The sequence below is a fragment of the Dipteris shenzhenensis genome, chromosome 19 (assembly GCF_047967505.1).
Source record: "Dipteris shenzhenensis isolate YYH24624 ecotype China chromosome 19, Dip_SZ_1.0, whole genome shotgun sequence".
NCBI lineage: Eukaryota > Viridiplantae > Streptophyta > Polypodiopsida > Gleicheniales > Dipteridaceae > Dipteris > Dipteris shenzhenensis.
In genome coordinates this window covers 9767178-9793227 of record NC_141614.1, presented here as the reverse complement: position 1 = coordinate 9793227, position 26050 = coordinate 9767178, and the positions used below count along the sequence as shown (strand labels likewise).

The following is a 26050-nucleotide window of genomic DNA, read 5'->3' as shown; positions in this document are numbered from 1 at the left end:
GTAATAGGATGTGGATCTGATTAATAAGTTATTCTTATTTTTCATAATGGATTTGATTTTAGCTAGCACAGTAGTCCAACCCAATCCATTGTGATTGGCGGACTACTGCCCTCATTTTGGACTGTGTATCAGGCCCGAGAATGCGCTAGGTGGGAAACACACACGCGCACATACACACTTGTGATCATTGGGTTTGTTGACACTTTGGGAATGGATATACAAGTGTGTGTTTTGCCTAACATTTAACTACCCTATCCTAACCAAACAAACTCCATCAAGCATAGAATCAATCAAATGATATATCCATTTTTGCAAAACCCAAATACAATCATATAATATTGCCCTTCATAGTAATCACAAAAGAGAGTTATGCATTATTATCAAGTCCCTTCCTAGAGAGTGCCAATGATTGGGAGTCAATTAAATAGTTACATTCATATTAGTAAGCTCGCAAAAATACAAGAAGAGTATTCTCCAACAAATAGCTCATTCTCGTTAAATAAAAGTCAGAGGTAATCCATCAAGAAGTGATATTTGAAGTTGCTAATACCCTTTGTTTGATCCGTCATATCATGCCAAAGATTTTACAATGCAAATCTAATGGATAAGTGTCCCAACTCACCTGGCACCATCATAGCAAAAATGAAAGTTAGAAAGATAGAATTTTTACTATGGAAGCCAAGCTTCAATGCCAACACACAGCTGTTATCCTTGTCACTCTATCTAGATTAGTAAAAAATCAAATCTTGGCCTTCATACAATCCAGAGGGTAATCAAGGGTTGGCATTTATAACTTATCAAAATTACCCTAAGGAATATCCATGCTAAGGCTTAAGAGGCTCGAAATCTTGACAAGCTTTCTTCATTAAGCCTTGTCCCATGAGAAAGTTAAATACTAGGTGTTAGCAGGAAATCCCTATGGCAATCCTATATTAGACCAAGGTCATATTCAAATTTCTAAGAAAATGCAAGTGGGAATAATGAAAAAGGTTAAAAATATTTGCTTCCCAATACATTATATTGAAAGTCTGAAAATGCATTTCCTTCTTTGTAACTTTACCATCAATGAAAGCAAGTTCATTAAATCGCAATGATTAACATGGGACTCCCTTAATAGTGAAACTTCCAAAAGGAGACTCCCTTGGTATACAGTTTCCAAAAAGGGAACTCACTTAACCCATCTCAATCATCCACGTATTTAGGAGTCTTAAAAGATTCCAAGGAGGCTCCCTTAGGAAAAATAATTATTTGCATGAGCTCTCTTGACAAAATAAAGGAAATCCCTTAAGGTTCAATGTATAGCATTAAACCATGTCCAGGAGCTTCCAAAAAATTAATTAATCAATGCATTCAATAATTTTAGGTCGAAAGCTTGTCCTATGGTGATCCCCTCAAGCATGGGGTACATGGGATTACAAATTTGTGTCTCTCTCCAAGTAAAAATAATTAAATCGGCTAAGTCCCTTAAAATAATGAAGGAATGCATTCCACATATAGTAGCTTAAATATGGGGTTAGTTTCAAATTTCTAATGCATAGAGTGGCAATAACTATATATAATTAATCATTCCTGAATAATGGTATAATTATAGTATACCATTCCAAATTAATTAAAGGGCAATCTGCTCCAATTAACAATAATTCTTGGAGCATTAATATCAACATGAGATAACAAAGTTCAAGCTCCATTTTGTAACTCGAACTCTCCTATAGTATAGAAGATTCCACGTAATTCCGCCATAGTAAAAATAAACATAGTGGTCCAAAGGAAAGCGTCCACTCATAAGCGACCACCTTCTTGATCCAAACCATTCAAGTGCATGTTCTAAGGTCGAGGCTTCATCTTGTCAAGTGCTCAATGAAAAAAATCAAGAAAATGACGAGATTTCAAGCTTCTTCTTCTGCCACCACGTAGCTTTAAACCACAGCCTGTATATGGAAAAGGTGCAGTGGGTAGAGAGTAGGAAAGCAAGGTACTCCTAGCATTCAAACTATAACTATTTCGTAGATGAAATAAGTTTGAAACCTGCGTATGGGTTCTGATACAAAGGCCAGCTACTTATGAAACATAAATAATGCGTCATATATAAGTGTGGGCATTCTGTAAACTCTACCCTCTGGTCTGCGTGAACAAGTGTCAATGGATAGAACCTAAAATCCATAGAGTAAAAATCAAAACCAAGCAATGAATGAAAGGTATCCCTTTATTATGTGAACCTTAAGTAGCTTTCGTTGTCTCTTGACTAATGTAATGCCCATATATCAGAAAGCTGACTCTGCTTATGGATAGCTCGGACCTTTCCATCCTGCACCAAGACAGACCGGAAAGAGAAAGGGTATGCGTTCATAGTTTCCAATCATAGCTTGAAGCTTTGCTATTCATCATACACGTGATGGGAAAATAACGTTAACCATGGCGGGAGTCTGGAAATATAGGAGGTCTATTGAGGCGGGAGTCTGAAAACTTAGGACGCATCTTGAGGTGCTTGAGCATACATCGAACTAGTAGTATATCTAACAAGGGACAACAGAAAGAGCAGCGTCCAGCCAATAGTAGTCCAGGCCCGTAAGTCTATATGCAAAGGAGCATGAGAGGCATATGCTCACATAGAGGTAGAGTTCATCCTACAAATGAGATCACTTGCGAACTCCAGAAGCGTACTCTAGTATTTGAGATGGGCATGATCGTTTCATGCTCTAAGCCCATGCGGGGAGATTCAAAACAACAACATATTACTGCTCTACGTTGGCCTTATCCCAGAAACGAGGTCTGCAAGCTCCTTGCAAATTGTATGCATAAGAATGTGCATCCTTGAAGCAAATAACCATTAAAAAATGAGGTGGGAGAGAAAGGAATGACCTCTTGTATGGTGAGAATGCTTGGTTAGTCTCCCTATGCATAATCTTGTGGGTGGATAGTTGGGGAGCCATTCCAATGCGATCTCCTCTACCAATATGCTCTACCTACACTGCCCATAGTCTGGTTTAGGAAATTATATATAACTAGGGGAATGAGCTTTGGACCCTTCATTCGATAATCGATTGAAAGGTTTGGAGCCCCTCGGCCTGTGTGAGTACTAGGCAACACCAAAGCTTAAAGAGAGCGAAAAGGTATACCTGCATACATATTTAATCCCCCAATGCAGCACATTATTAGGCCTTAAAATCATAACTCGCCTCCCTATAGTACTTAGTTATGTTGCATTTCTTCTACTCCATGAAAAGCATAGACTTTCAACCTTTCAATGATAGGGGTAAGAGCCAATAATGTTTGCATAGGTTACCAAAGTGTCAAGGCTACCCCAGGGGATGTGTGTGTGTGTGTGTGTGTGTGTGTGTGTGTAACGTATTTAGCCTCTTCAAATAGTTGGATATGTGGATGCTTCAAATATTATTTTATCACTACGCTATAAAATTTAGTTTTCCATTGTCATATTAGAGAACAAAAGAAGTTGTTATTTTGTAATGGAGGGAGAGGTGTTTGTTTCAATGTCATTATGCATCCAATGCATCCCCTACACATGAACATACAGATTCCAAAGACCACGTATGTCATCCCCTATAAATCAGCCAACGCTAAGGGCCAGTTCTTGCGTCAGGGCTCAAATGCGCGCACTTTGACTCAAATGCACGCACCTGTGTGTGCCATGAGTCCCTCCCACAATGAAAAAGACAGGGATGGCGGTGCACCTTTGAGCGATCAGGTGGGGGATTGAGCATTTTGCCAAACGATATATCCACCGCTGCTCATCCGGATGTCGCATCTCTCAGATGCGAAAACAGGTCCTAAAATGTTGTTTACGAAGAGAGGCCCCATCGCTGGGCCGCCAATTGAACCAATAGGAGGTGAGTTTTAAACAATGGGCGGGCATCAGGTGGGCATCTCACACCGCCCAAAACCAAACCTTCCAATCCTACGTGGATTCCATGCCCAGCCCAGCCAACCTTGACTGTTTAACGATGGACACCCACAAATCACCTGTGTGCTCAAGGTCATACAAATTACAAAACCATCATTGGGTGAAAGTGAGCCCATGGGTGGGTACTCAATTTTTTTAAACAACCAGTGTATAATGGAGTGCACCTATTCAATAGTGCTCAGGACTCTTTTTGGACACGACCAACATGTTTGTAGTGTATTTTTCTTGAAAACTGTGTATAGTGTATTTTGCCCGATTGAAATCAAGTTGGGATTCTAGGTTGCCTTTAAGGGACATAATGTACTTGACAAGATCCCATCATCGTGAAGCTTTAAGATTGCCCTTTAAAAGATGTTATGTAGCTTTGCTTAGTGCCATGCGCCAAATAGGTAGATAAGATGGTGATCATGAACCATTTGACTAATAATTCATTACTAGGCTCCCTTATGTCAAATGCGTTGATCAAGTGGCCAAAGGGAGCATTCTTGTGAGAGTGTGCATGCACGTGTGTGCGTGCATGGGGGTGTGTGTGTGTGTGTGTGTGTCATGTGTTATCACCGGAAAACTACTACAAATAGCATCAAATAAGTATTCTTTGAAAATTGGAGTACATGGGAAATAATATTATTCATTGAACAAATTTTTAGATGGACAACCTCACCAAAAAAAAAAGAGAGCGAGACAGACAGTCGCGCAAATGCCTGAGACAGAACAGATTGCGGAAGAAGCAGAAGAGGCACTGGATTCTGCTGAGTCTGCCTGAGCGAGACGCAGCTGGCTGGCGGAGAATTTGTTGGGATTGGACTGGATGGTGCGGAGGTGGGAGGGAGCATTGAATTATCGCGGGGGGAGAAGGAAGCAAAATTCTCGAGGGATTCAGAGAACTGGTCTGGCGGAGGGGTTGGAGGGAACTGTGCGGCGAGGGGTGAGGAGTTCGTTGGAGGTGGAAGAGGAATTGAGAGGGGAAGCGAAGGTGTTCCAGGCAGCGACTGGGAGAGCTAAGGGAGCTCCTTGCCAGGCAATTCGACGATTTCTTTGCGCGCGAAAATCCGGCGAGGCATCTCTGCTGCTTCCCCTTGTCGATCCTTTGCATTGACCTCCGCCCCGCACGCATCTAGATCCGCCCAGAATCAGAGCTCTTCCCTCTGTAGAATTCCATCCACCTCCCTTCTCTCTACACATCAAAACGCCCTTCAATCAAAATGCAGCTAGAAATTTCCGTGCTTGGCGATGCACGGGGGGGGGGGAGCCGCTTTGCCATTCACTTATTTCGTCCAATGGGACGCTCTAACAGAATTCTACCTTCGCCCACTAACTCATCTTTCGCTTTCTGCCTTTATGTACACATCGCTGCCTGGAAAATATGCGGTGCGCTTGTTCGCTCACAGCCTTCCGCAACTATAATTTAAGGTGGCATACTCCGCACAATGTGTGTATGCTATGAGCGTTGCGTGCTGGATCGGGAATTGCCTGCCACTAGGAAGGGCAGATGTCTGAAATTTGTCGCAGGCTGGAAAGGGACCGCCGACTGAAAAAGGCCCCAAAATGCCTCGGATTTGCCTCAGAATCTTTCGTATCAGAGCTTCTTATACGCAGAAATCAGATGAGCGAATCGAAATGAAATAAAAAAGAAGCATGGACGTCAAAAGAATAGGACAAAACCTTCAAATCAGGTGCAATTTGTTCGAGCGGAATGGTGTCACACAAAAGGAAAATAGTCCGAAGATCAAAAGCGTGAGTGATTCCCAGCAAGATGAGATTGCAATAGGCTCGATTGAAGGAAAAAGCGGCACGATTCCTATGTTGACAAAGAGGGATAATTGCACAGAAATGAACTCCACAGTGAGGCTAATCAATGAGGAGAGGGCATAAAGAAAAGACTAGGGATGCAACGCAATCAGAATAAGGGTGTATCATGAGTGATGTATTTTTTATGTATGTGTGAGTATTTACAAGAAAAGAGTAAAGCAATCAAATAGGGCCCCCCATCGATAGAAAACTGTAATTCATTAATTTGTTTGCGGTTTGCAGGGGAGGCACGCACAAACAAAATTAAGCCAAGTAAGGTGACGGGCGATTAAATAGTTCAAGAACTTTCTTAGATTTCCAGAACCTGCACAGGTTCCAAGGACTCGAGAGCTTCTTGGAGAAGCCTCTGCCTTGGACTATAAAAAGAGGAAGGGGGCCAATAGAATTGCAAGCAAAGAAGGGGGATGTAAAAGCCTGTCAAGGAGGAAGCGAAGGGGGTGAGATGGAAGGCAAGGGGAAGGGAGAGGAGTGGAAGTAGGGGGAAGGGAGAGGAGGCAGCGAGAGCAAAGGAGAGGAGGCAAAGACAAGAGTAGAGGAGGGACGATGCAGAGGCGCACAGAGGTGATAAATTTAGTGTTGTAGCTTAGAATAATTGGGCCTTTGTAAACAAGACACTAACTTATTAATAGATTTAGATCGTCCAAGGCTCCGAGCAAATAAGGATACCACCTTAATTGTACCTTGAGTGATGTATCTGTGAGTATTTACATGAAAGGAGCAGGGGTACAAAGCAATTAGAAGAAGGATACCACCTTAAGCGTATCATGCTTCATGTATATGTGAGAATTTACAAGAGAAGAGTATGGTGACAAAAGATGGATTCCACCTTCCGTGTATCATGAGTGATGTATATTTGAGTATTTACATAAGTAAAAGTGAAGGAGGAATGAAAAAAAGAGTAAGTTAGAAGGAAACCACCTTAAGTATATATTATGAGTGATGTATTTGTGAGTATCTACGAGAAATGAGTAGGGGTACAACACCATCCAGAGTGTACTTACAAGAGTGTCTCTAGTAAGAATACACAAAGCCAAAGATGGGACCCTAAGTACTTACATCATGATGATATATTTAGTAGGGATACATAGAAGCAAGGAGGAGGAAAACATGTTTGTATAATAATGTCAGCTTACAGTGGTCGAAACAGAAAAATCTTTGAAATTGGCAAGAAAGGAAGGAAGGGGGAAACCCTAAAGGTATCAATGAGGGGAGAGCAAGCGGCCTAGCAAGGTGTGCCATTTATACGAAAAAGAATTCGTAGGCATAGCATAGACCAACATACGCATGAACATGACACCACCAGCATATGCATGAATATCAGACACTATGTACAGGTGAAAACACAAACTATGGTTCTAGAAGCCACTCCATTGCAAAGGGGCTTTTCACATCAAGGAGCTATAAGGACTCAATTCTAAGGTCTATTTTGTGTCTTCACCCACTTGGCTACTTGCACACATCTAGTCAATATCACATATCCCTCTCCTAAGAAGAATTCATTAAAAAAGGGAGGATGAGGCAAGGTCAAAGTAAAAGGAGAGAGAGAGTCCTCTCTCTCTCTCTCTCTCTCTCTCTCTCTCATATTCATACATGGAATCTCCAAAAGGTAATAAGCAAAAGAGATGCACTCATGAAAAGTTAGCCCATTATCATGTTTCAATTAAGGATGTGGACACTAAAGGCTCATGTTTGTGATTGCTTTCTTCTTTTTCTTTTCCTTTACCATTAGGGCCCCTTCATTTGCAATGGGAGAGAGACCTCTCCCATAAGAGATTCTATATCGGATGATGTTCCTTTGTCAAGCAAAAAGAAGCCTTTTTAAAGCATGTCTCTAAAGAAACCAATGGTACAATTGTACCTTTATGTTATATTATGACTAGTCTTTTCAACCTCTATCTTAGATCCTTTCTTCAAAATACAGTCAACGATGCCCACCTTATTCATAAACAATATAGACACATAGCTTACAATACTACAAACCCATGCATTAGGCCATAATAGAGGGCAACTAACATAATAAACACATAAGCTACATGATAATATAAAACTATACCATGCACTAAGCCACAATCATAAGGATGCACGTGTCTCCTATCTTTTTTCCTTTATCATAATCACTTTACAAACTCATAGTTCATCCTACAAAGAACATTACATAAATCTCAACCATGCAACTCTCTCTCTCTCTCTCTCTCTCTCTCTCTCTCTCTCTCCTTTTTTGTGAGGTTGCCCATCTAAAAATTTGTTCAATGAATAATATTATTTCCAGGTGGGACCCATGTACTCCAATTTTCTAAGAATAATTATATGATGCTATAGAGCTAAAGGTTTTACCGTATTTGTAATAGTATTCAGGTGATATGTACACACACACACACACACACAGAGTACAAGAATGCTGCCTATGGTGAAGATTTGATGCATAGTGACATTGAAAAACACACCTCTCCCTCCATTGCAAAATCACAACTTCTTTTGTTCTCTAATATGACACCGGAAAACTAAATTGTATAGCGTAGAGATAAAATAATATTTGAAACATCCACATGTCCAACCATTTGAAGAGGGTAAATACGTTCATTTTCTTGGAGATCAAACACAATGGGAATGGCAGCATGCCGTCACCATGTAGCCGAAAATAATTATTTATTTCTTCTCTTTATGGATGTGTATTGGTCAAGGGATGGTGGCTCCTTTGTGTTTATAAAAAAAGCTCAAATCTTGTGAAGGCCCCTTGTGTTTCAGATAAGATGGGGAATGCATTAGCACTAAGGTCATTGCTATTGCTATTACATGCTTTTCGAAGGTCTGGCTTATAAGCATGACAAATTAAAGTGACCCAGAGATTTAGTGGGTAAAGTGACCCAGAGATTTAGTGGGTGAAAGAAAACTTTGTTCCACAGTCTCTTAATGAATGCGGGGGAGAGCCACATTAGTTTATGAGATGAAGATTAGATACGCCTTGATCTAAAACCTCTAGAAATAAGGTTAAAGAGGGGCAAAGAATAAAACTACCCTTCAACAAGAAATGCTTGTTTTCAAAAAGTCTAATTACCTGCTTGTAATGTTTGTGTGTACGTACATACATACGTATGTATGTATGTAATGTACGTATGTGTGTGTGCATGTGTGTACATACGTATATATATGTATGTATGTATTGAAGAAAGTTCTCATCGATATGCATATAAATGAAAAGTTGGGGTTGCTATTTTAATCTTGGAAAGCGCTTGTAGGGCCATGCCCATCTCTTTTCTATTAATATAGTATATTATCTTTAGAGGTGTTATTTCAAGTAATAGGGCAGAATCTCCCTAACCCACATTATGGCAGCTTGATTGTCCATGATAGACGGGTGGGTACACACATAAGTATTTTCGCAAAAGGCAAAATTGAAGCTTGGGGTGAGCATGCACATTAATTTGTGCCAAGTCAAGCACATGTTGGGCATTTAATACAAAACTTTCCATTTGATAGCTAGTTGGCACGGCCCCATGGAATGCCACTAGTGGAAATTGAAATTGATGCACACTTGTGGCCAAGCCATGATTGGCTTTGCTGCATGGCCTCAATGGGGAGGACCTATGTCGATGTTGTATCTAAGATCAGAACAATTAATGAAGGATCCTGCCAAATCTATTTTGGCCAACTTTGTTGCATCATATATTGCTAAGGTAATCACGGATTGTGCAATGATGGAAAGGCACGGCTTTGTACGTGGAGCGGGTTTCAGATCTCTCCATTACTGCAAGCCAAAGCATTCACTCACCTTTGTTTTTCTTTTCTATATACAAAGGCATTGAATATTACTCCTTATTCCCTCCGTGATCACCTTAATTTTACGTCCCGTCCTTCATTGAAACGACAAAGGGTGAACTATGGAAGGACAATTGACAAAAAGAATACCTTAAACGTTTGATGCATATATTTATGGGTAAGTTAACATTCTCCATCAAATAACACCTTTCATTTGCACAATCATGTATGTGAATTGCCAAGAGGTATTGTTGTGTATGTAGACTACTTTTTGAAAAAGCATTTGGGAAGTGAAGACTCGGCAATGAGAATTGCCTTTTCTTCTCTTTCTCCCTCGTTTGGTTTATTAATGTCTCACTCTTTTTTTAATGATGAAATTCCTTCCACTTATTATCATTATCAATCAATTTGAAATATCCTTGTTTTCAAAATGTCATCCAAAAGAATTAATCAATTTCATCCAACGAGTCCCATGCATACATCCCTTGCATGTTTAAAGTGCAACAATGCATCGCACGATCTTCCTTTGATACTTTACAATTGCTAAACTTAGATAGCCACATAAAATTATCCTTCAATCATTGAGAGCCGAATCTCTACTTTCGACACAGGCACACTTAAGATTTCATTAGTACTTTGCACTATTTCTCCTAAAATACAAAAGCTATATTCTAAAACATGTCATATAAAATGTCGATTTGTTTGTGCTTTGGCCCAGTGGAAGGATTTGGTCATGGTCATTCTCAACGGTGGCTTGACTTAGAGAATGTCCTTGTACTGTGCCAATTGAAGGTGTTTTTTTAAAGGGAACCTGTTGTTGTGCAAAAGCATTCCCATGCACATTAAGTTTTTGTTCAAAGAGTGGCCTCCTGAGTGGAAGTGGGCATTGACCTGCCAGCCATTCCTACTCCTATGGCCTACTGTGGGTGCCCGTTCTTGTGAAAGTAAAAGCCACTTGATCAACGCATTTGACATAAGGGAACCTAGTAATGAAATATTAGTCAAATGGTTCATGATCACCATCTTATCTACCTATTTGGCACATGGCACTGAGCAGATAAAAACATCTTTTAAAGGGCAATCTTAAAGCTTAATAATGATGGGATCTTACTATTTTTGAAAAATCATATAAATACGCAAGATTTGCAAATAAAGCACGTACATTATGTCCCTTAAAGGCAACCTAGAATCCCAACTTGATTTCAACCGAGCAAATCACACTATAAATGGGTTTCCAAGAAAAATACACTACACACCGGCCGATGGTGTCCAAAAAGAGTCTTGAGCACTATTGAATAGATGCACTCCATGATACACGAGTTGTTTAAAAAAATTGAGTGCCCACCCACGGGCTCACTTTCACCCAACGATGGTTTTGTAATTTGCATGACCTTGAGCACACAGATGATTTGTGGGTGTCCATTGTTAGGTAGGCAAGGTTGGCTTGGGCTTGGGCATGGAGTCCACGTAGGATTGGAAGGTTTGGTTTTGGGCGGTGTGAGATGCCCACCCGTTGCCTGCCCATTGTTAAAAAACTCACCTCCTATTGGTTCAATTGGCGGCCCAGCGATGGGGCCTCTCTGTTCGTAAGCAACATTTTAGGGCCTGTTTCCGCATCTGAGAGATGCGACATCCGGATGAGAAGCGGTGGATAGACCGTTTGGCAAAATGCCGGAGTGCGCGCATTTGAGCCGGGGCGCGGGAACTGGTCCTTAGCGTTGGCTGATGTGTAGGGGATGACATACGTGGTCTTTGAAATCTCTACGTTCATGTGTCATGCTTGCAATCGCTGCAAGAAAAAAAAAACATGCCCCGCGAGCAAAAATCACAAACTTTTTGACACACACAGCGAATGCGTGATGTCTACAGAACGAAAGACAGTGCGTGCAGCACGATGTCTACAGAATCCAGACCTGAAAAAGAGAGAGCCGACAGAGAAAGAGAAAGAGAAAGAGAGAGAGAGAGAGAGAGAGAGAGAGAGAGAGAGAGAGGGGGGGGAGGCGAGCAGACCGTGATACGTACAAGAAGAGAATTAAAGGAGGGACGTGATACGTGATATGTGAGAGGAAAGCGCCCTTTTTCGACAATCGATTGCGCAGTAAAAGAATGAGTCGCACTGAGTGACGGGAACTTGTTTTGGAGAGGGAAAAGGGGACGGGGAGAGGGAGAGAGAGAGAGAGGTTACCATGGAGTGGACGCTCAGAAACGCTCCTTGAATTTGTTCACGACAGAATTGAAAAAGCTTGCAGAAAACGGAAGCTGAGCTCGCGACAGTGAGGATAGAGAAAGATTTAAGTGGCTGTCGAGAGCGAGCTCTGAGATTTGAGCTTTCGATCAAGCTCCGATTTTGCTCGGCGACGAGGATTCAGTATCAACTTCTTTGATTGCTGGCAATTGACGAAGAGCTTTTGGGTAGCTCGCCGGAATTGTTGAGAAAGAGCTCCGCTCTTCCATGCATATCACCGTCGTCCTCACAATCATCACCATCGTCGCACTCCTGCACCTTTCCATACTCCATCTCTTCGTTTCCTCGAGTCCTTGATAGCCCATCTCTTTCCCCCAAATCCCGGAAGCCTTCTCCAAGTCATACTGCACATCACCTTCGCATAATCGTGCTCAATTTGACGTACCTGTCTTGGCAGCGCAGTCCGATTAGTGCAACTGGTAACCTTTCCGTGTCGTCCCTCCCCAAAATCACTCGCAAAAACCCCAAAAAGGGGAGTAGAAAAAACAGAAAACGAAATTAATTTTGTAGCGCCATCGTATCTCGATGGAGGAGGATCAAGCTCCTTCTAAGAGCATAGAGCCTACTGATCGAGCGCACGGCACTCCGGGTATGAGCGAGGTCACGCAGCCAGCCATGAATTCGGACACACATAAAGAATCAATCAACATCGATGCGGCTCGGCCATTCCCTTTAGTTAACCAGAAGAAAACGACTCTCCGCTCAACCGAATCGGGACATTGGGGTCGGTAAGTACTTGTTTTTGCTTTTGAAAGAAGTATCCTCCATACCCAGAGGAGCCAGAAAATTCAACGAGACTCTTGGATACAGCTACTCTTCATTTAAGCTCACGATAGATTTTTGTCGATTGTACACGATCCTTCATTCTTTTGAAGTAAGACTAGCTGCTAGAATTGAGCTGCAGAAGAGTAATTGAATCGAGCTGGATTTGCTCCGTGAGAAGCTTATAGTCACACACGATCTTACAATTTTTTTGTAGTTGACTGAGTCGAGCAAATAATTATACTTTGTGGGATATGAACCTGTAAACTTGTGTGTCCGTTGTTAAGTCTCCTCGAATTATATATTGCACATGCTTTTAGCTGTGAGCTTTGGAATGACTTTGAAACGCTTGCACTGCCAGGTTGTGGTGACTGCTTAAAGTTGCTTTTGCATTTCCTACACTTGATATGGCTATTTGAAGTTGTGTGTGTTACAGATGGTTTTACAATAGCTCTAGAGAGTCGGAAGTTGGAAGTTACTAGGCTGTTTTGTCTTCCACGTGCATCAAGGCTGAATTTAGTTTTGTCTAGTCATCGAAATCTTGTTGGACTCTTTTCCTTGTAATTTCCTTTTATTCTTGCTTCTCTCTTTTCGAGACTCGTCTATTTGTTCGTCAGAAAATTAATAAAGCCGGGTGGTTCTTATATGGTGAATAAAATTGTCCATAAAATCTTAAATGTTGGAAGGTATGAGACAAATTTGGTGAAAGAATTTATACTCCCTGATTTTTGTGAACTTAATGCATTGCGAGTGTGACTTTTGCCTTTCCTTGAGATCATTTCATTGATTTTCAATCGGTTAAAAAATTTCCTTTCGGTGAATTGTGTTTGTCGGATGGTTTATTCATTCTAGTTTAGGTTTAGAGGTCGTTATCTAATATTGTACAATTGCTTCTGTAATTCATGGAGTCTTCCAGCTAAATACTTTATCTATAGGTTCTCTATTCCCTGCACATGTAGGAGTGCTGTCCCCTCTCTTTAGCAATCTAGTAATTTGACTACGTTGAAAGGGATATTATGAAAAATTGTGTGTTTTAGTCGTCACCTATCTGTGAAATTGGCTATGGGTTGTTTATGTTATTAATAATTAAAAATTAAAATGGGTTTCAGTCTTTTGGTGTTGCTCTGCCTTGGATCGAAATCCAGTCTAAGGTTGTGTAGTGCTTGATGTCAATCATTTTCGCATATATACTTGTGTCTTTGTTCTTGTTGTCTTTAGTTGTAATAGATAGCTTAAAATCTGTGTGTGTGTGTGTGTCATGACCGATAGAGAACATCACAGAAGGAGCTACTACTGACACTCAGAGCTTGTCCTTGTTCATGTTACTTCGTAGTTCTTTTCATCAGTAGTTTCTTAGGAGCTGTGATAGATGACCTCAGTTCCACCCATGGCTGTGTATTCTCACGTTGTTTTCAGTTTCCTTGGTCTCATAGGCTTTTTTGGCCAAGTACTAGCTGCCATTTCGGTTTTAAAAGATTCTGGAATCTCTTAAGTGAGCCCAGTCCTTACTAAGGTATAAAAACCGAAATAAAGAGAGAGAAACAAAGAAAGAGAGAAATATTTATTAACGTCTGCTGGGTACTGATGTTCTCATACGCTTAGCTTTACTAAGTAGTTTTCTTGCTTACACTATAGTTGTGTTTAACTTCCCCTTCTAAAGACCCCTCTTTCCTTCTCCTGGTCTGCACACCCACACGTCTATGTGTGCGCGCTTCTTTTCTTTCCAAGTTTCCAGAAACGCTTGATGGTTATGTTCTAGTCTTATGAAAGTATATATGAAAGGATGAGCTTTTTTGCAGGCCTGTCGAGGAAATGGAAACCACAAAGATGCTTCACTCTGGGCGCCACTGTTCTTCTTCTCCTCTATCGGAGGGATCAGCTCTGGACTGTGATTTTTCTCTCTCTTCTGGCCATCATAGCAGACAGCCAAGAACAGACACTCCCCTCTTGCAGGCATTAGCATCTGGTCCTCAGCATTCAGAAAACAGTGCTGCTTCATTTCGGTGGCCTCCAGCATACCGTCTCCATGGCAGTGCAGAAGAGCGAGCAGCTTATTTTAATGGCCAGCAAAAGGATGTGGATTCAGAGACTAGGGAGAAGCGACTCAGTGGTCAGCAAGCGATGACACTTTTAGACCTGATGACCATACGGGCATATCACAGCAAGCTATTACGTCAGGTTAGCCTTGGAACGGCACTTGGATTCCGCACGAGGCAGGGTGTTTTGACAAATATTCCTGCCATTATTGTGTTTGTTGCTCGCAAGGTTCACAAAGCATGGCTTCATGAGAGTCACAGACTCCCTGTCCACCTTGAGGTAAATTGCTGCAAATTTGTATTGTAAATGTACATAAATTTTGAGAGCATTTTTGGCAATTTCCGAGTTTGAAGAGTGATGATGAAAGATGAAAGGATGTTACTACCTATGAAAGAGCAAAAAATGGGTCTACGAAACAAAAGATCAATTATGTCTGTAAAAAAGAATGTAAATTCTCTCTTGTAAGGAAACACAATTAAAACGTCACATGCATTGCATTGAGTTAGAACTTAGACCCCACCCCTGTCATGGCATAGGGGATTGTCTCTTTCTGTCTTCATGTAGAGGAAGCTGTTTTGAAGAAAATATTTTCGGATTTCTCCCGACTAGTTATATGTATCTGTGAGTTCTCAGAGGCATTGAAAATGAAATAATAGGAAGGGATAGAGTTGCACACAGGATATTCTTTCATTATGGGAGGATAGAAGCGTTTTATTGATCATTATGATATGCACAGTTACATATGAAGATCACACTGTGTATAAACAGTGCACCAGATCAGTAGATCATCTCTTCTTAGGACTGGCCTCAGCACATCGCATGTGAAGGATACAGTCCATCTGCAAAAAAAAACAGCAAAAACCTGGCTTGGGCAAAAGCAATGCTGCCACCCAAAATGTTGTTCCCTTCCACAGGGTATAAGAAGCCAGCAACACAACCTATAAATAAAGGAAGGTGTAATAGTCATTCAACAAGGGAGGCTTTGTCTTTCTCATGACGTACATGTGGTGGCATTCTCTGTTTCTGGCTGCTTTGGTGGGAGAATGGTATCTACCACATCATGTAGAAAGCCATGAAACTTCTTTGCTGGTTTTACCTGGTCTTTGGCAAAGCTTGAGGTCCCTTTAATTATACACTAAGCTGAAGCAGGGGCTCATTAGGTTTAAGCAAATTCATTCCTTTCCTGCTTCATTCCATCAAGTCATGTTAGCTGTCAAGCATTTTCATCAGGATCAAGAACACAGGCATTGCGCTTTGGACAGATGCACCACAACATGTGACCCTTGAAGAGATCTATCAGATCATGCATCTACCATATCATGTAGGAGGCATCAAAGTTCTTTGCTGGTTTTACCTGGTCGGTGGCAAGTTTGAGGGCCTTTAGGTGTGCACTAGACTGAAGCAGGGTCTCATGAGGGTCAGCAACTTAATTCCTGTCTTCTGTCATTCCATCAATGTCATGCTAGTTGCCAAGCATCTGATTCATCAGGATAAAAAACATAAGTACTGCGCTTGGGCTAGATGTTCCACAACAGTTGACCCTTGAAGAGATTCCAATTGCATACGAATCTGGAGGGATTGTCTCCCAAATGAATATGAACATAGTTAAAGGGGAAGAAACCAATAAATTGCTTGCTCATATCCATGCACATTAAGACATATCATAGATGGGATTGCACTGAGCGAGAGATGAGGACATGACAACAAGCTGGACTGTAGTGTCATCTGAGTGACATGGATGGGGACTTTTGCCTTGCAATTTAGTAGAGTTTTTAGTTGACCATAATTTGACTCCCGACCTCCCGCCGCCTCTTTCTTTTTCCCTTTTGCCCTGTTCTCAGTGAGCCTTTACATGGCTTTAACCTCGGATGGAATATGATAGAAGGTTTTTGTGCTGATTGTTTTGTATTCCCATGCACATAATTTCTGAGGTATACCCTTTTTCCAGGTCTTATCTCTGTCACTGCTCCAAACATTATCTTTTTCTCTAGCTCCCTTGCTACACGCTTCTACTGTGCAGTGAATGATCACGTACTGGCTGCTTCACTGCATTTCCCCTGTCTTGTTATTTCTGTATTTTCTGCAGAGTTCACGTTTCTCTTCGGGCTCTTTTCTCTGCTACAATATGTATGCAATGTTTTTGGGTGAGTTTTCAATGGATTTGGACAACATGAGTATGAAGTTTCTGCATTTTGGCAAGCAGACAACTTTGATGGGCGTTCAATCCCCTAAGCTGACAGACATTTCATCAGGAATATTGGCAAGAGACGTAAAGGGTGTTTGTGGATTTTATGCTATTCATTTAGGATGGCAATGGACAAAGGCATGCAGAATTTACTACAGCCAGCAGTATGCTGATGTTTCTTCTAACCTCCCTAAAGACCTACCTCCTGAGAGGGATATAGACCATCCTATTGTTCTTGGACCAGTGTCAAAACAAATAAACAAGGCACCCTATAGGCTCCTAAGGGCTCAAAGAGATGGCAATGCAAATTAAGGAGCTTCTGGACAGAGAATGTATCACCCATAGTCAATCTCCTGGTCAGCTGTCCAGTCTGTTTCTAAGGCTCGTCGGCTGACCCAACAGGTCAGTTAGGCGGGGGGGTGGCAGGGAGTCTGCCTCCTTAGCCCTATATAAGACGCATATAACCCCCCTGCTCTCATCCCACTGCTGGACACTCCGAGCCATGCATCTTATGGAGAGGGAGCAGCAGCGATTCAGTGTTTCCAGCCACCTTGGGTGAGGATAATTCATTCCTTGGCTGATATTTTGGAGCAGCCGTTTGTTTCTCAAGTCCACGCCTTGGTGGAGCAGCAGCGGGTCAGTGTTTTCTAGCCACCTTGGCTGAGGAAATTCATTCCTTGGCTGATATTTTGGAGCATCCATTTGTTTCTCAAGTCCATGCCTTGGTGGAGCATTATAGATGTCTCTATTTGTTGCATATCTTGCCTGTACTTAGATGAATTCATTTTGCAATTGTTTGACTTGAGATTGAGAGAGTTTGAAGGTCCTTTGCCTATCTAAACTACAGCAAGCTAGCATTAAGCTCGCTGCTTATTCTCTGAGCTGTCCACTTTTCACCATACTGGAAGCATTGGTTGCTTCTCCATATGTCCCACATGGCATCTTCAATTAGCTGTCTTTGCATTGCATCTTTGGCTATGCTGTCCTGCCCACTGGGTTCAATTAAGCAAGCCTCTGCGCTTGGTGGTTGTATTCTAGAATTGATCTTGCCTTTGTCATACAAACCATAGTTGTATATGAGCATCAAGTATGATAAGAGACACAAAATCTTTTACCACGAGTTTTTTGAAATCAGCCTATCTGTAGGGCCTAGGTGATGTGCTTCTCATCTTTCCCCACCAAGTGTAGGCATAGTTGTCCAAGTGCATGCCAATAGCCCTCATGCCCTTTAATAAAATCTGAAATGTTTTCCAATGTTGAGAGCCATTTTTCCAGCTCATTAGGATCCTTGGTCTCCCTTTTGAACCTGGGTCAATACATTGTTTAGGTTTTTCCTTGGTAGCTGTCGAACCATACCTTTGCTATTACATGGCACATCTGGCTCCTAAATAGGAAAGAGTTGACATTGCTCGTCATCGCTGCACCAGGCCTCTTGAACCATTGTGCTGGTGGGTCATATGACTTCCTTCCATATAAACTCGTCTAGGCTGGCTGTACTTGAGCTGGTCTAAACTGTGTACCGCATCCTGTTCGAACGAATTTTGAGGCCAAGTCCTCTTATAGGCATTTTACTAAAATAGAGCTGGAAAATAGGTGCCAAAAGGCAAGGTTCTCCCAAAAGCATCCACGTGAGGGATGGGATGTGCCAAATGGCTGCAGTGAAGAATGTCCCTATACCATGCATGCAAATGGTTGAGTGGCTCAAAGACGTCACCCATGGAAAAGGCTGATGGCATGGGTATTTGATTGAGGGTTGCACAAGACCCATGCATCATGAACTTTGGTGCCCTACTGGTAGGGATGTAACATTGTCATGCTCTGTAAGATTTCAGCCTTGAAAAGTCAATGTGTACCTGTGCTCAAATCCTCTCAAGTCCATTGTAGCATTCTTGCCACATTACGAGTTAATGATGTAAAACAAAAGAGTGATCACGTTTCTATGCATGGCTAATTTTTATTGCTGCCTTTATCTGCAGCAGAGCAATTCTATGTGAAGGTGCAAGAAAGTCCTAGCTGGATTGTATTGGCAGCAAAGCAAGCATAGGGCAAGTCGGTTTCATGTTTTGTGTGTTTTTTTTGGGGGGGGGGGGTGGGTTCCTTTTGACAGTCACAAAAGATGGATTGTTGAGTACTAGAGAACCTTATGTTAAAGCTAGAAATGGCAGCATCTTTCGTGACTCTCCATCCATATCTCTTGTAAGGTCACCAATATAGTTCAGGATTCAATTGCACACAATGTCATGTAACTTGCCTTAATCTCAAGCAAAAGTTTGGTTTCTCACAAAAAGCTTTATTGGTACTTTGAAAGAATGATGAAATTGATCTCTCCTTTAGCGACTTCATGTACACTTGATATCTAGTGTTTTACGAGTGCACCTGCTGGGATTGATTTTTTCGGTTGGTCAGCGAATTCTTGATTTTTCTGCTGTTATAAAAAAGATATAAAGATGACTTTCAGAAGGTATCAGACAGGCTTATCACTTTATTCAGATTATTAAAAGGCTGCAGGCATCTTTTTGCAGGGACCTGGAGGTGTTTGGTGTGATGTTGATGTGGTAGAATTTTCATATTACGGAGCACCAGCTGTGACACCGAAGGAGCAGGTTTATACAGAGTTAGTGGAAGGATTACGAGGAAACGATCCATGCATCGGTCCCGGATCTCAGGTATACAGCTATAGTTTTGTCAACATATGTTGAGAAGTACATAGCCTTCCAACGATGAGATTGCAAATATCTGCTCTCATTGAGCTTTACATGCTGCCTCTTATTGTTGATTCGGGGTATGTTTGCTCTCCACACTAGTGAAAGCTGTGCAATTGGCAATGGACAATGTAAATGTTCCTGGCATATTATATTAGTGCACACATAAATTTCACCTTGTGAAGTTTTTATCCTTTTTCGGCTTACTGATACTTTGATAAATTCTTTCTATTTTAGTGGTGCACTGCCTATCAACCACCGTGTCTAAGCATTTTTTACTTTGAAATGCTTGTTTGGGAGGGGCTAAAATGAAATCATAAGCAGATGTAGCTTGAATGAAGAGAATGTGAACTAATATTTGACTAGCCTTCTCATTTAGTGCTAGTGTTCACCTCCGTAGTGCTGACAGAAACTCAGTACAAATACCTTTGTATAAAGATGCTCAAGTTGTATGGGTGTGTAGGTATGTACCTGTGAGATCATATGTTTATACTATGGACTACACCCACCATTGCGTGCTGATGATGTAGGTTGGGATGTCATAGTAGCTAGTCCCTGCGATGCATGATAGAGTCTACCTTGTGAGTGATTTTCATGAGATTGTGAAACTGCCATGTGTGTTGTTTTAGAGGATGACTTACATTCTTTGGTGTCGAATATGATGCCCACAGGTGACACAATTAGGTTTGATTGTTTGTAATTCTTGACATTTAGTATACATGTTTATGACTGCACTGACTTAATATTTCCTGCCTATGAAGATAGCATTTGTTAGTATCAGTTTTGACTGATTTCTCACGGTCTTTCTGGCGTTATTCCATCAGGTTGCAAGTCAGGAGACCTATGGTACTCTTGGAGCCATAGTACAAAGTAGAACTGGGGCTCGCCAAGTGGGATTCTTGACAAACAGGCATGTTGCCGTGGATTTAGACTACCCAAACCAGAAGATGTTTCATCCATTGCCTCCAAATGTTGGGCCAGGTGTTTATTTAGGTGCAGTAGAGAGGGCAACATCTTTCATAACAGATTACTGGTGGTACGAGATCTTTGCAAGCATGAATCCAGGTTTGCTCCAATTTTCTCTTATTTCAAGCTGCTGTGACACCATTCACACAATATGCTCCGTGTTATTTCATGACATTTGTGGTACCTGCTAATGGGACAGAGACCTTCGTGCGGGCTGATGGTGCTTTTATTCCATTTGGAGATAGCTTTGATATCTCAACAGTGACAACCACTGTGAAAGGGTTAGGTGACATGGGAGATATCATCAATATAAATCTACAGGCCCCCATCCATGGGATAGTAGGGAGGCAAGTAGTGAAGGTTGGTAGAAGCTCAGGACTAACAAAAGGTAGCATCATGGCATATGCTCTTGAGTACAATGATGAGAAAGGAAATTGCTTTTTCACAGATTTTCTCATAGTAGGAGAAAATAAGCAGACTTTTGATTTGGAAGGAGATAGTGGTAGCCTTATATTGATGACCGAAGAACGTGGCAAAAAACCTAGGCCTGTTGGAATAATCTGGGGAGGCACAGCAAATCGTGGGCGTCTTAAACTGCAGAATGGCAATGGGCCTGAGAACTGGACAAGTGGAGTTGATCTTGGACGTCTTTTAGAGTTGCTGCAACTTGATTTAATCACAACAGATACTACTCTTCAAGGTAAGTTTTCAAAATTTGCAATTTGACTCGCTGGGCGATCTGTACGCGTCGGGGTTCGCTTGTAAAAATTTTCTATATCTTCTGCCAGTGGTGGTTTTATCAGTGTAATTTTTTAAACAGATGCTATTGAAGAGCAGAGACGGTTGACAATTGGAGGATCTACTGTAGGAGAGTCTTCTCCAGGGCCGCTAGGCACCGATCAGTCAACAGATGCCAACCAGAATCCAGTCCCTGACAGTTTCTCAACATTCAATGTGCAGAATCTAACTAATCAACTTCCTCATGGAAACGAGCTCTGCCCTGAGGAGCTTGGTAGAGTTGAGGTAAACCATGATTTGCCTTTGCTCAACCCATCAGGTCCTAATGGTGTACCTGTTGACTTCTTTAAAGAGCTCGATTTTGGAATACGACGTGTAGAAAGGAATACGGAAAATGAACAACACCGAGATTTGTTGGGCTTGAAGAAGACTGGCAGTGAAGACCTTTTCTTTGGCCTTCATCTTCATGACAGAGATGCAAAGCGGAGACGACAATAACATGTCCAAGTGATGGAGGATGATCTCTAATATAAGGTACTATGGCTCTGCACTAGCTCAGCGTTAGGTCTAGGAATGGAAGGAAAAAAGCTGTAGGCATTGCGTTTGCATGTGATTCTTATCACTTATATTGGAGCTAAAATGGTGGTTAGCCATGCTCTTTGTGTGTGTGTGAGAGAGAGAGAGAGAGAGAGAGAGAGAGAGAGAGAGAGAGAGAGTTGCTCAATGATGTTTTTGTTATCACTTATATTAGAGTTACAATGGTAGTTTTCCAAGATCTTTTGTGTGGGAGAGAGAGAAAGGGGTCTTCATGATTCCAAATTGGTCTATGACACAAAGTAGAGTATAATGATTGAAACGCCAACCTTCTCTTGCTCACTCAGCAAACAACAAAAAGCAACGTACATCTCTGCCAAGTGTGGTACAAGATAAAAGTGAGGCTGGCCGAGGTGGCCATGCTAATACAATGGAGATAGATGAATCCAATAGTTTTTGCCTCTGGATGCATCTCTCTGTGCTGTTGAGAATTAGAAAATATAGAGCCATTGATCTGGGTGGAGGAGATGTTGCAGCATGTGTATTAGCAGCAACCTTTCTAATCAACTGCTGGCATCCAATCCTAGAAGCTCCGACAATCCCCTCTTTAAGACAGGTGGTAGCCCTGATTAGTCTCATTCCTATGGGGAGCTTTCCTCATAGACACTTGGCTGGTGCCAGCCTCCTAGATGCATCAATGCCGATCCGCCTTGCTCATATGACCTGTAAGAATGGAGGAGACATTGACTCCCCATATGATGGTGGAGGTGGTACTTGTACTGATAGCTGAGGTAAGTATATGTGCCTGTCAAGGCTGCCAGTTCATGGAATGTACTTGATGGTCTTGTGCTGTGCTTTCATCATCCTTATCCTCCTCCGGATAGAAAGAGGTAATGAGTATTTGTGTAGCTGCCTGAAATGAGAGACTGAGATAGTATGCGGTTTGTCTCCTCATATCTGTTTTGGGCGTTTGACAAAACAAGACAGGTTGCTAAAACCCTCCTGAATTTGGGAGCTCAGCTCAGAGTACGGGCACACATGGTCCCAAGTCAACCTCATGTGAGTCACAATCTATCATATCTTATCTGGAGGGATAGGGAGGTGTTTAGGGAGCCCATCATCCGTCTTCAAGGCCCTATGTGTGTAGGTGATGGTTGTCATGGGCATCCATAGGCCTGTGGCCATCTGTCTACAACAGTCTACGATCAAAGGCAGCTGCAAGGGCTGCCATACAGCCCAGAAGCAGATCAGTCAGCCTCAGCCACATGCAGACAGAGCAGCATCATGCAGATCTAGAGTAGCATGATGCAGATTCTAGACAGCAACAGCATTTGGGCATTGCAGACGTAGCAGATGGAAAAACATGCGAAAAATTCAGAGTTGAGCCTTTTTTGGGGGTCAAAAGGGAATGCGTGGACTTTTGGACGATCTGGTCAACTCCGACGTTTGACCAAACTGACCTTTTTAAAGGCCCTACTCCCTCATTCTTTATCATCTGTTCTTCAGCCTTCAGCTTCAGTAGTACCTTCTCCAACAGTAGCCCCTTACTAACCTCCATGGCTTCTAAAGCCAGTGAGAACCATGAAACCTCCACCCCTCTCTACTTTCACAGTCTGCCATAGTTAACCTCAGCCACGTGTTGTATGCAATTCTTCATTGGGGGACAATTACAGTTGTATCCTTTGAGCTCTAGGTCATTACCAAGGCCACAAGTAATTTTGTTGTACAAACAGGTGACAATGAAAAGTCCATCCTAGCTTCCATGTACTGGGTAGGAGAATCAGTCACCTGGTGGCACAAGCAGTGCACTGATCGTGACAATGCAGATCTGGGGGTAGTCAAGTGTGCAGGATTCTTGTCACCAAATTAGATGGACTGACAGGCAAGCTCAATTAGCAAAAGCGATTATGACCTTTTCTAAGGAAAGAACCACTTGTGATTGACTATCACGTAGAATGCTCCCACTAGTCCAAAAGATGAACCCATGAAGGAGGACAAACAAGGTGCTCTCCTAGAAAATGATGAAGAGCTTGGAAAACCTTTAAAGACCTCAATATGAGCATCATGGTGGGACAAATAATAAAGTTGGTGCCCTACTGCAGGCAGTATTTCCGTGACTTCGAGACAAAGAAGCAATTTTTGTACCGAAAGTTCATGCCATGTAAGTGACAAATACTTTGGTAGACGGAATGAAAATGTGCTGATCATTAATGGTTTGTTTATTGCCTGGAAATACAATTTGACACTGTATCTCTGACATAATGACTGACACTTGTCTCTAAACCTGAAAAGAAAAGAATTCGATGGGTGAATTCAAATCTTTTTATGTCTAGGATATGTTAATCTTGTCCATAAACCTCAATAAAGTTGGATTGGTTAAGAAAAAACTTGGATGGTTAAATTCAAATCTTTGTATAGCTAAGACGTGATTACCTTACCCACATCATCCTTGAAATATGAAAATTTCCAAGAGAGATGTTAAAGCTCATAAATTAGCCAAATTTCGAAGAGAGATGTTAAGGCTCATAAACTTAGCCAAATTTAGGTTAATTGTGTGAAGGCCATCTAAAATGAATGACATCAAAACCACATCATCTGTAAAGAATGACTAGGTAGGAGAAGATTTTGCTCTTTCCAACTCTTAATATAAGACTCCAACTCATCAAACGGACTAGAGTGATAAAGGTGATATCCTATGTTGGCACCAAAGCTACCGTGGATCCTATACGACCACTGCAATTAGTTTGTAATGACATGTGGATAATGTGCCATGGTCGCACATATACACTCTAGATTTGATTGGAGATCCCAAATCTTTAAGGAGGTATCGAGGGTACTAAATTAAATGCTTACAAAAATAACAATGAACTTTGTATTGCTTAAATTTGTATTTTTCTATGATTGCCTGAATTATGAAAATTTGATCCTTAGCTAAAGGTTATCCCCTCCTAGGATGCACTTACTTTGGCTCTAAGTTCACATTTTCAGCCAACTTGTGTTGTTACACTAGAGCAACCCCAAGAATTTTTTCCTTGTATGCATGTGTACGCACATACACACGTGGGCGTATATTTGTGTATGTTTATATGTATTTATATCACATTTGCATGCCCCCCCCCCCCCTCTCTCTCTCTCTCTGTGCGTGCATGTGCGTGCACACATATACACACCTGTCATGCGCGCATGTGCATACATGCACGCACTCAGGCGCGTGTGCACACACACACACACACGTGCGCGCATGCACACAGACACACACAGACACACACACACACACACGCATACCCCGTCGTATTTACGGACATGCGAATTTCACCTTGTGAAGTTTTTGTCTATGTTGCGGCTTGCTGATATTGCGATAAATTCCGTTTTAGAAATGTTCATTTAGGAGAGATTAAAATGAAATTGTATATTTTTCACAAGTAGTTGTATGAAGAGAATGTGGACAACTATTTGATTAGTCTTCTCCTTTAGTGCTCGCCATTGTCACGCTTGTCTTCCTTTCACCTTTGGAGGCTGATAGAAACTCACTAGAAAGACCTTTGTATAAATGAATATACTAGAGAGAGAGAGGTAATCAAGAGATAGAGGGACATGTACACGTGTGCACAATCAGGCATGCATACAAATGTACAAACATACAAATAACCATTTATTTTTTGTATGCATGTGGGTTTACATCTATGTATGTATGTATGTATGGAGAGAGAGAGAGAGAGAGAGAGAGAGAGAGAGAGAGAGAGATTGCGGTGGACTATGTGATGTTTATTTGGTACATTGCCTTTTTTCAGAAAATATGTGTGTTACAATACTTCCTATCTTTCCAAAAAGTAGAAAAGGAAATATTGTCCATAGAAAAGGCAAGAAAAAAGAGGATTGATAGTCATCAAGAAACCTTGACATTTTTCCGAGCTACAAAATCTAGAGGTAAAATTCAACAATTTATAGTTAGTATGATTGATTTTCTTGTACTTCTTTGTTAAATTGTGAATACATGCAAACTCATTACAATTATTTTTTTCAATTGATCTAGGGAGTACCTTTCAAAGTATGTTGGGAGGCATATGCTAGGGCTTAAGATATAGTAGCAAGGTGGCTTGATCTCTTTAAATTGATGTCCTTGGAAGACATAACTTGTACATTTTTTCAAGATTTTATACATATCGAAAAAATATCTTGGAAAAACTAACATCCATTGGACTTCATGAAGCTCTTGATTGGGTAACTTGCCTAATTTTAAAACTTTTGGTTGGATGATTTGCCTAATTTGAGAGCTTTTCTCTAACTTTCTTTGCATGTCCTAATCTTTTTCTCAAATTCTACAAATGTGGTTGCAATGGTGATATTTCTAGCATTACATTATATTAGGGCTTCGTATATACTATATTCTAACAAAT

General features: G+C 41.4%; 1 protein-coding gene across 6 annotated transcripts; it reads left to right on the top strand.

The window, feature by feature from the left end:
• The first annotated feature begins 11568 nt into the window (after positions 1–11568).
• Positions 11569–25842, top strand: LOC147890047 (protein NARROW LEAF 1-like). 6 transcript variants are annotated; one of them, XR_015542727.1, is made up of 9 exons: positions 11569–12457; positions 14291–14807; positions 19236–19379; positions 20240–20480; positions 20581–21081; positions 21202–21404; positions 21593–21653; positions 25445–25580; positions 25687–25842. XR_015542727.1 is itself a non-coding variant. In XM_087390560.1 (8 exons), exons 1-7 carry the CDS (start codon positions 12255–12257, stop codon positions 21638–21640), a joined length of 1857 nt encoding a protein of 618 aa, XP_087246686.1. In that variant the 5' UTR covers positions 11570–12254; the 3' UTR covers positions 21641–21653; positions 25687–25842. The 6 variants fall into 6 exon arrangements, 2 of the variants coding, with proteins under 2 accessions (XP_087246686.1, XP_087246685.1); XR_015542729.1 differs by having other exon boundaries at positions 11570–12457; positions 21499–21653; XR_015542728.1 differs by lacking the exon at positions 25445–25580 and having other exon boundaries at positions 11570–12457; positions 21499–21653.
• Positions 25843–26050: the final 208 nt, after the last annotated feature.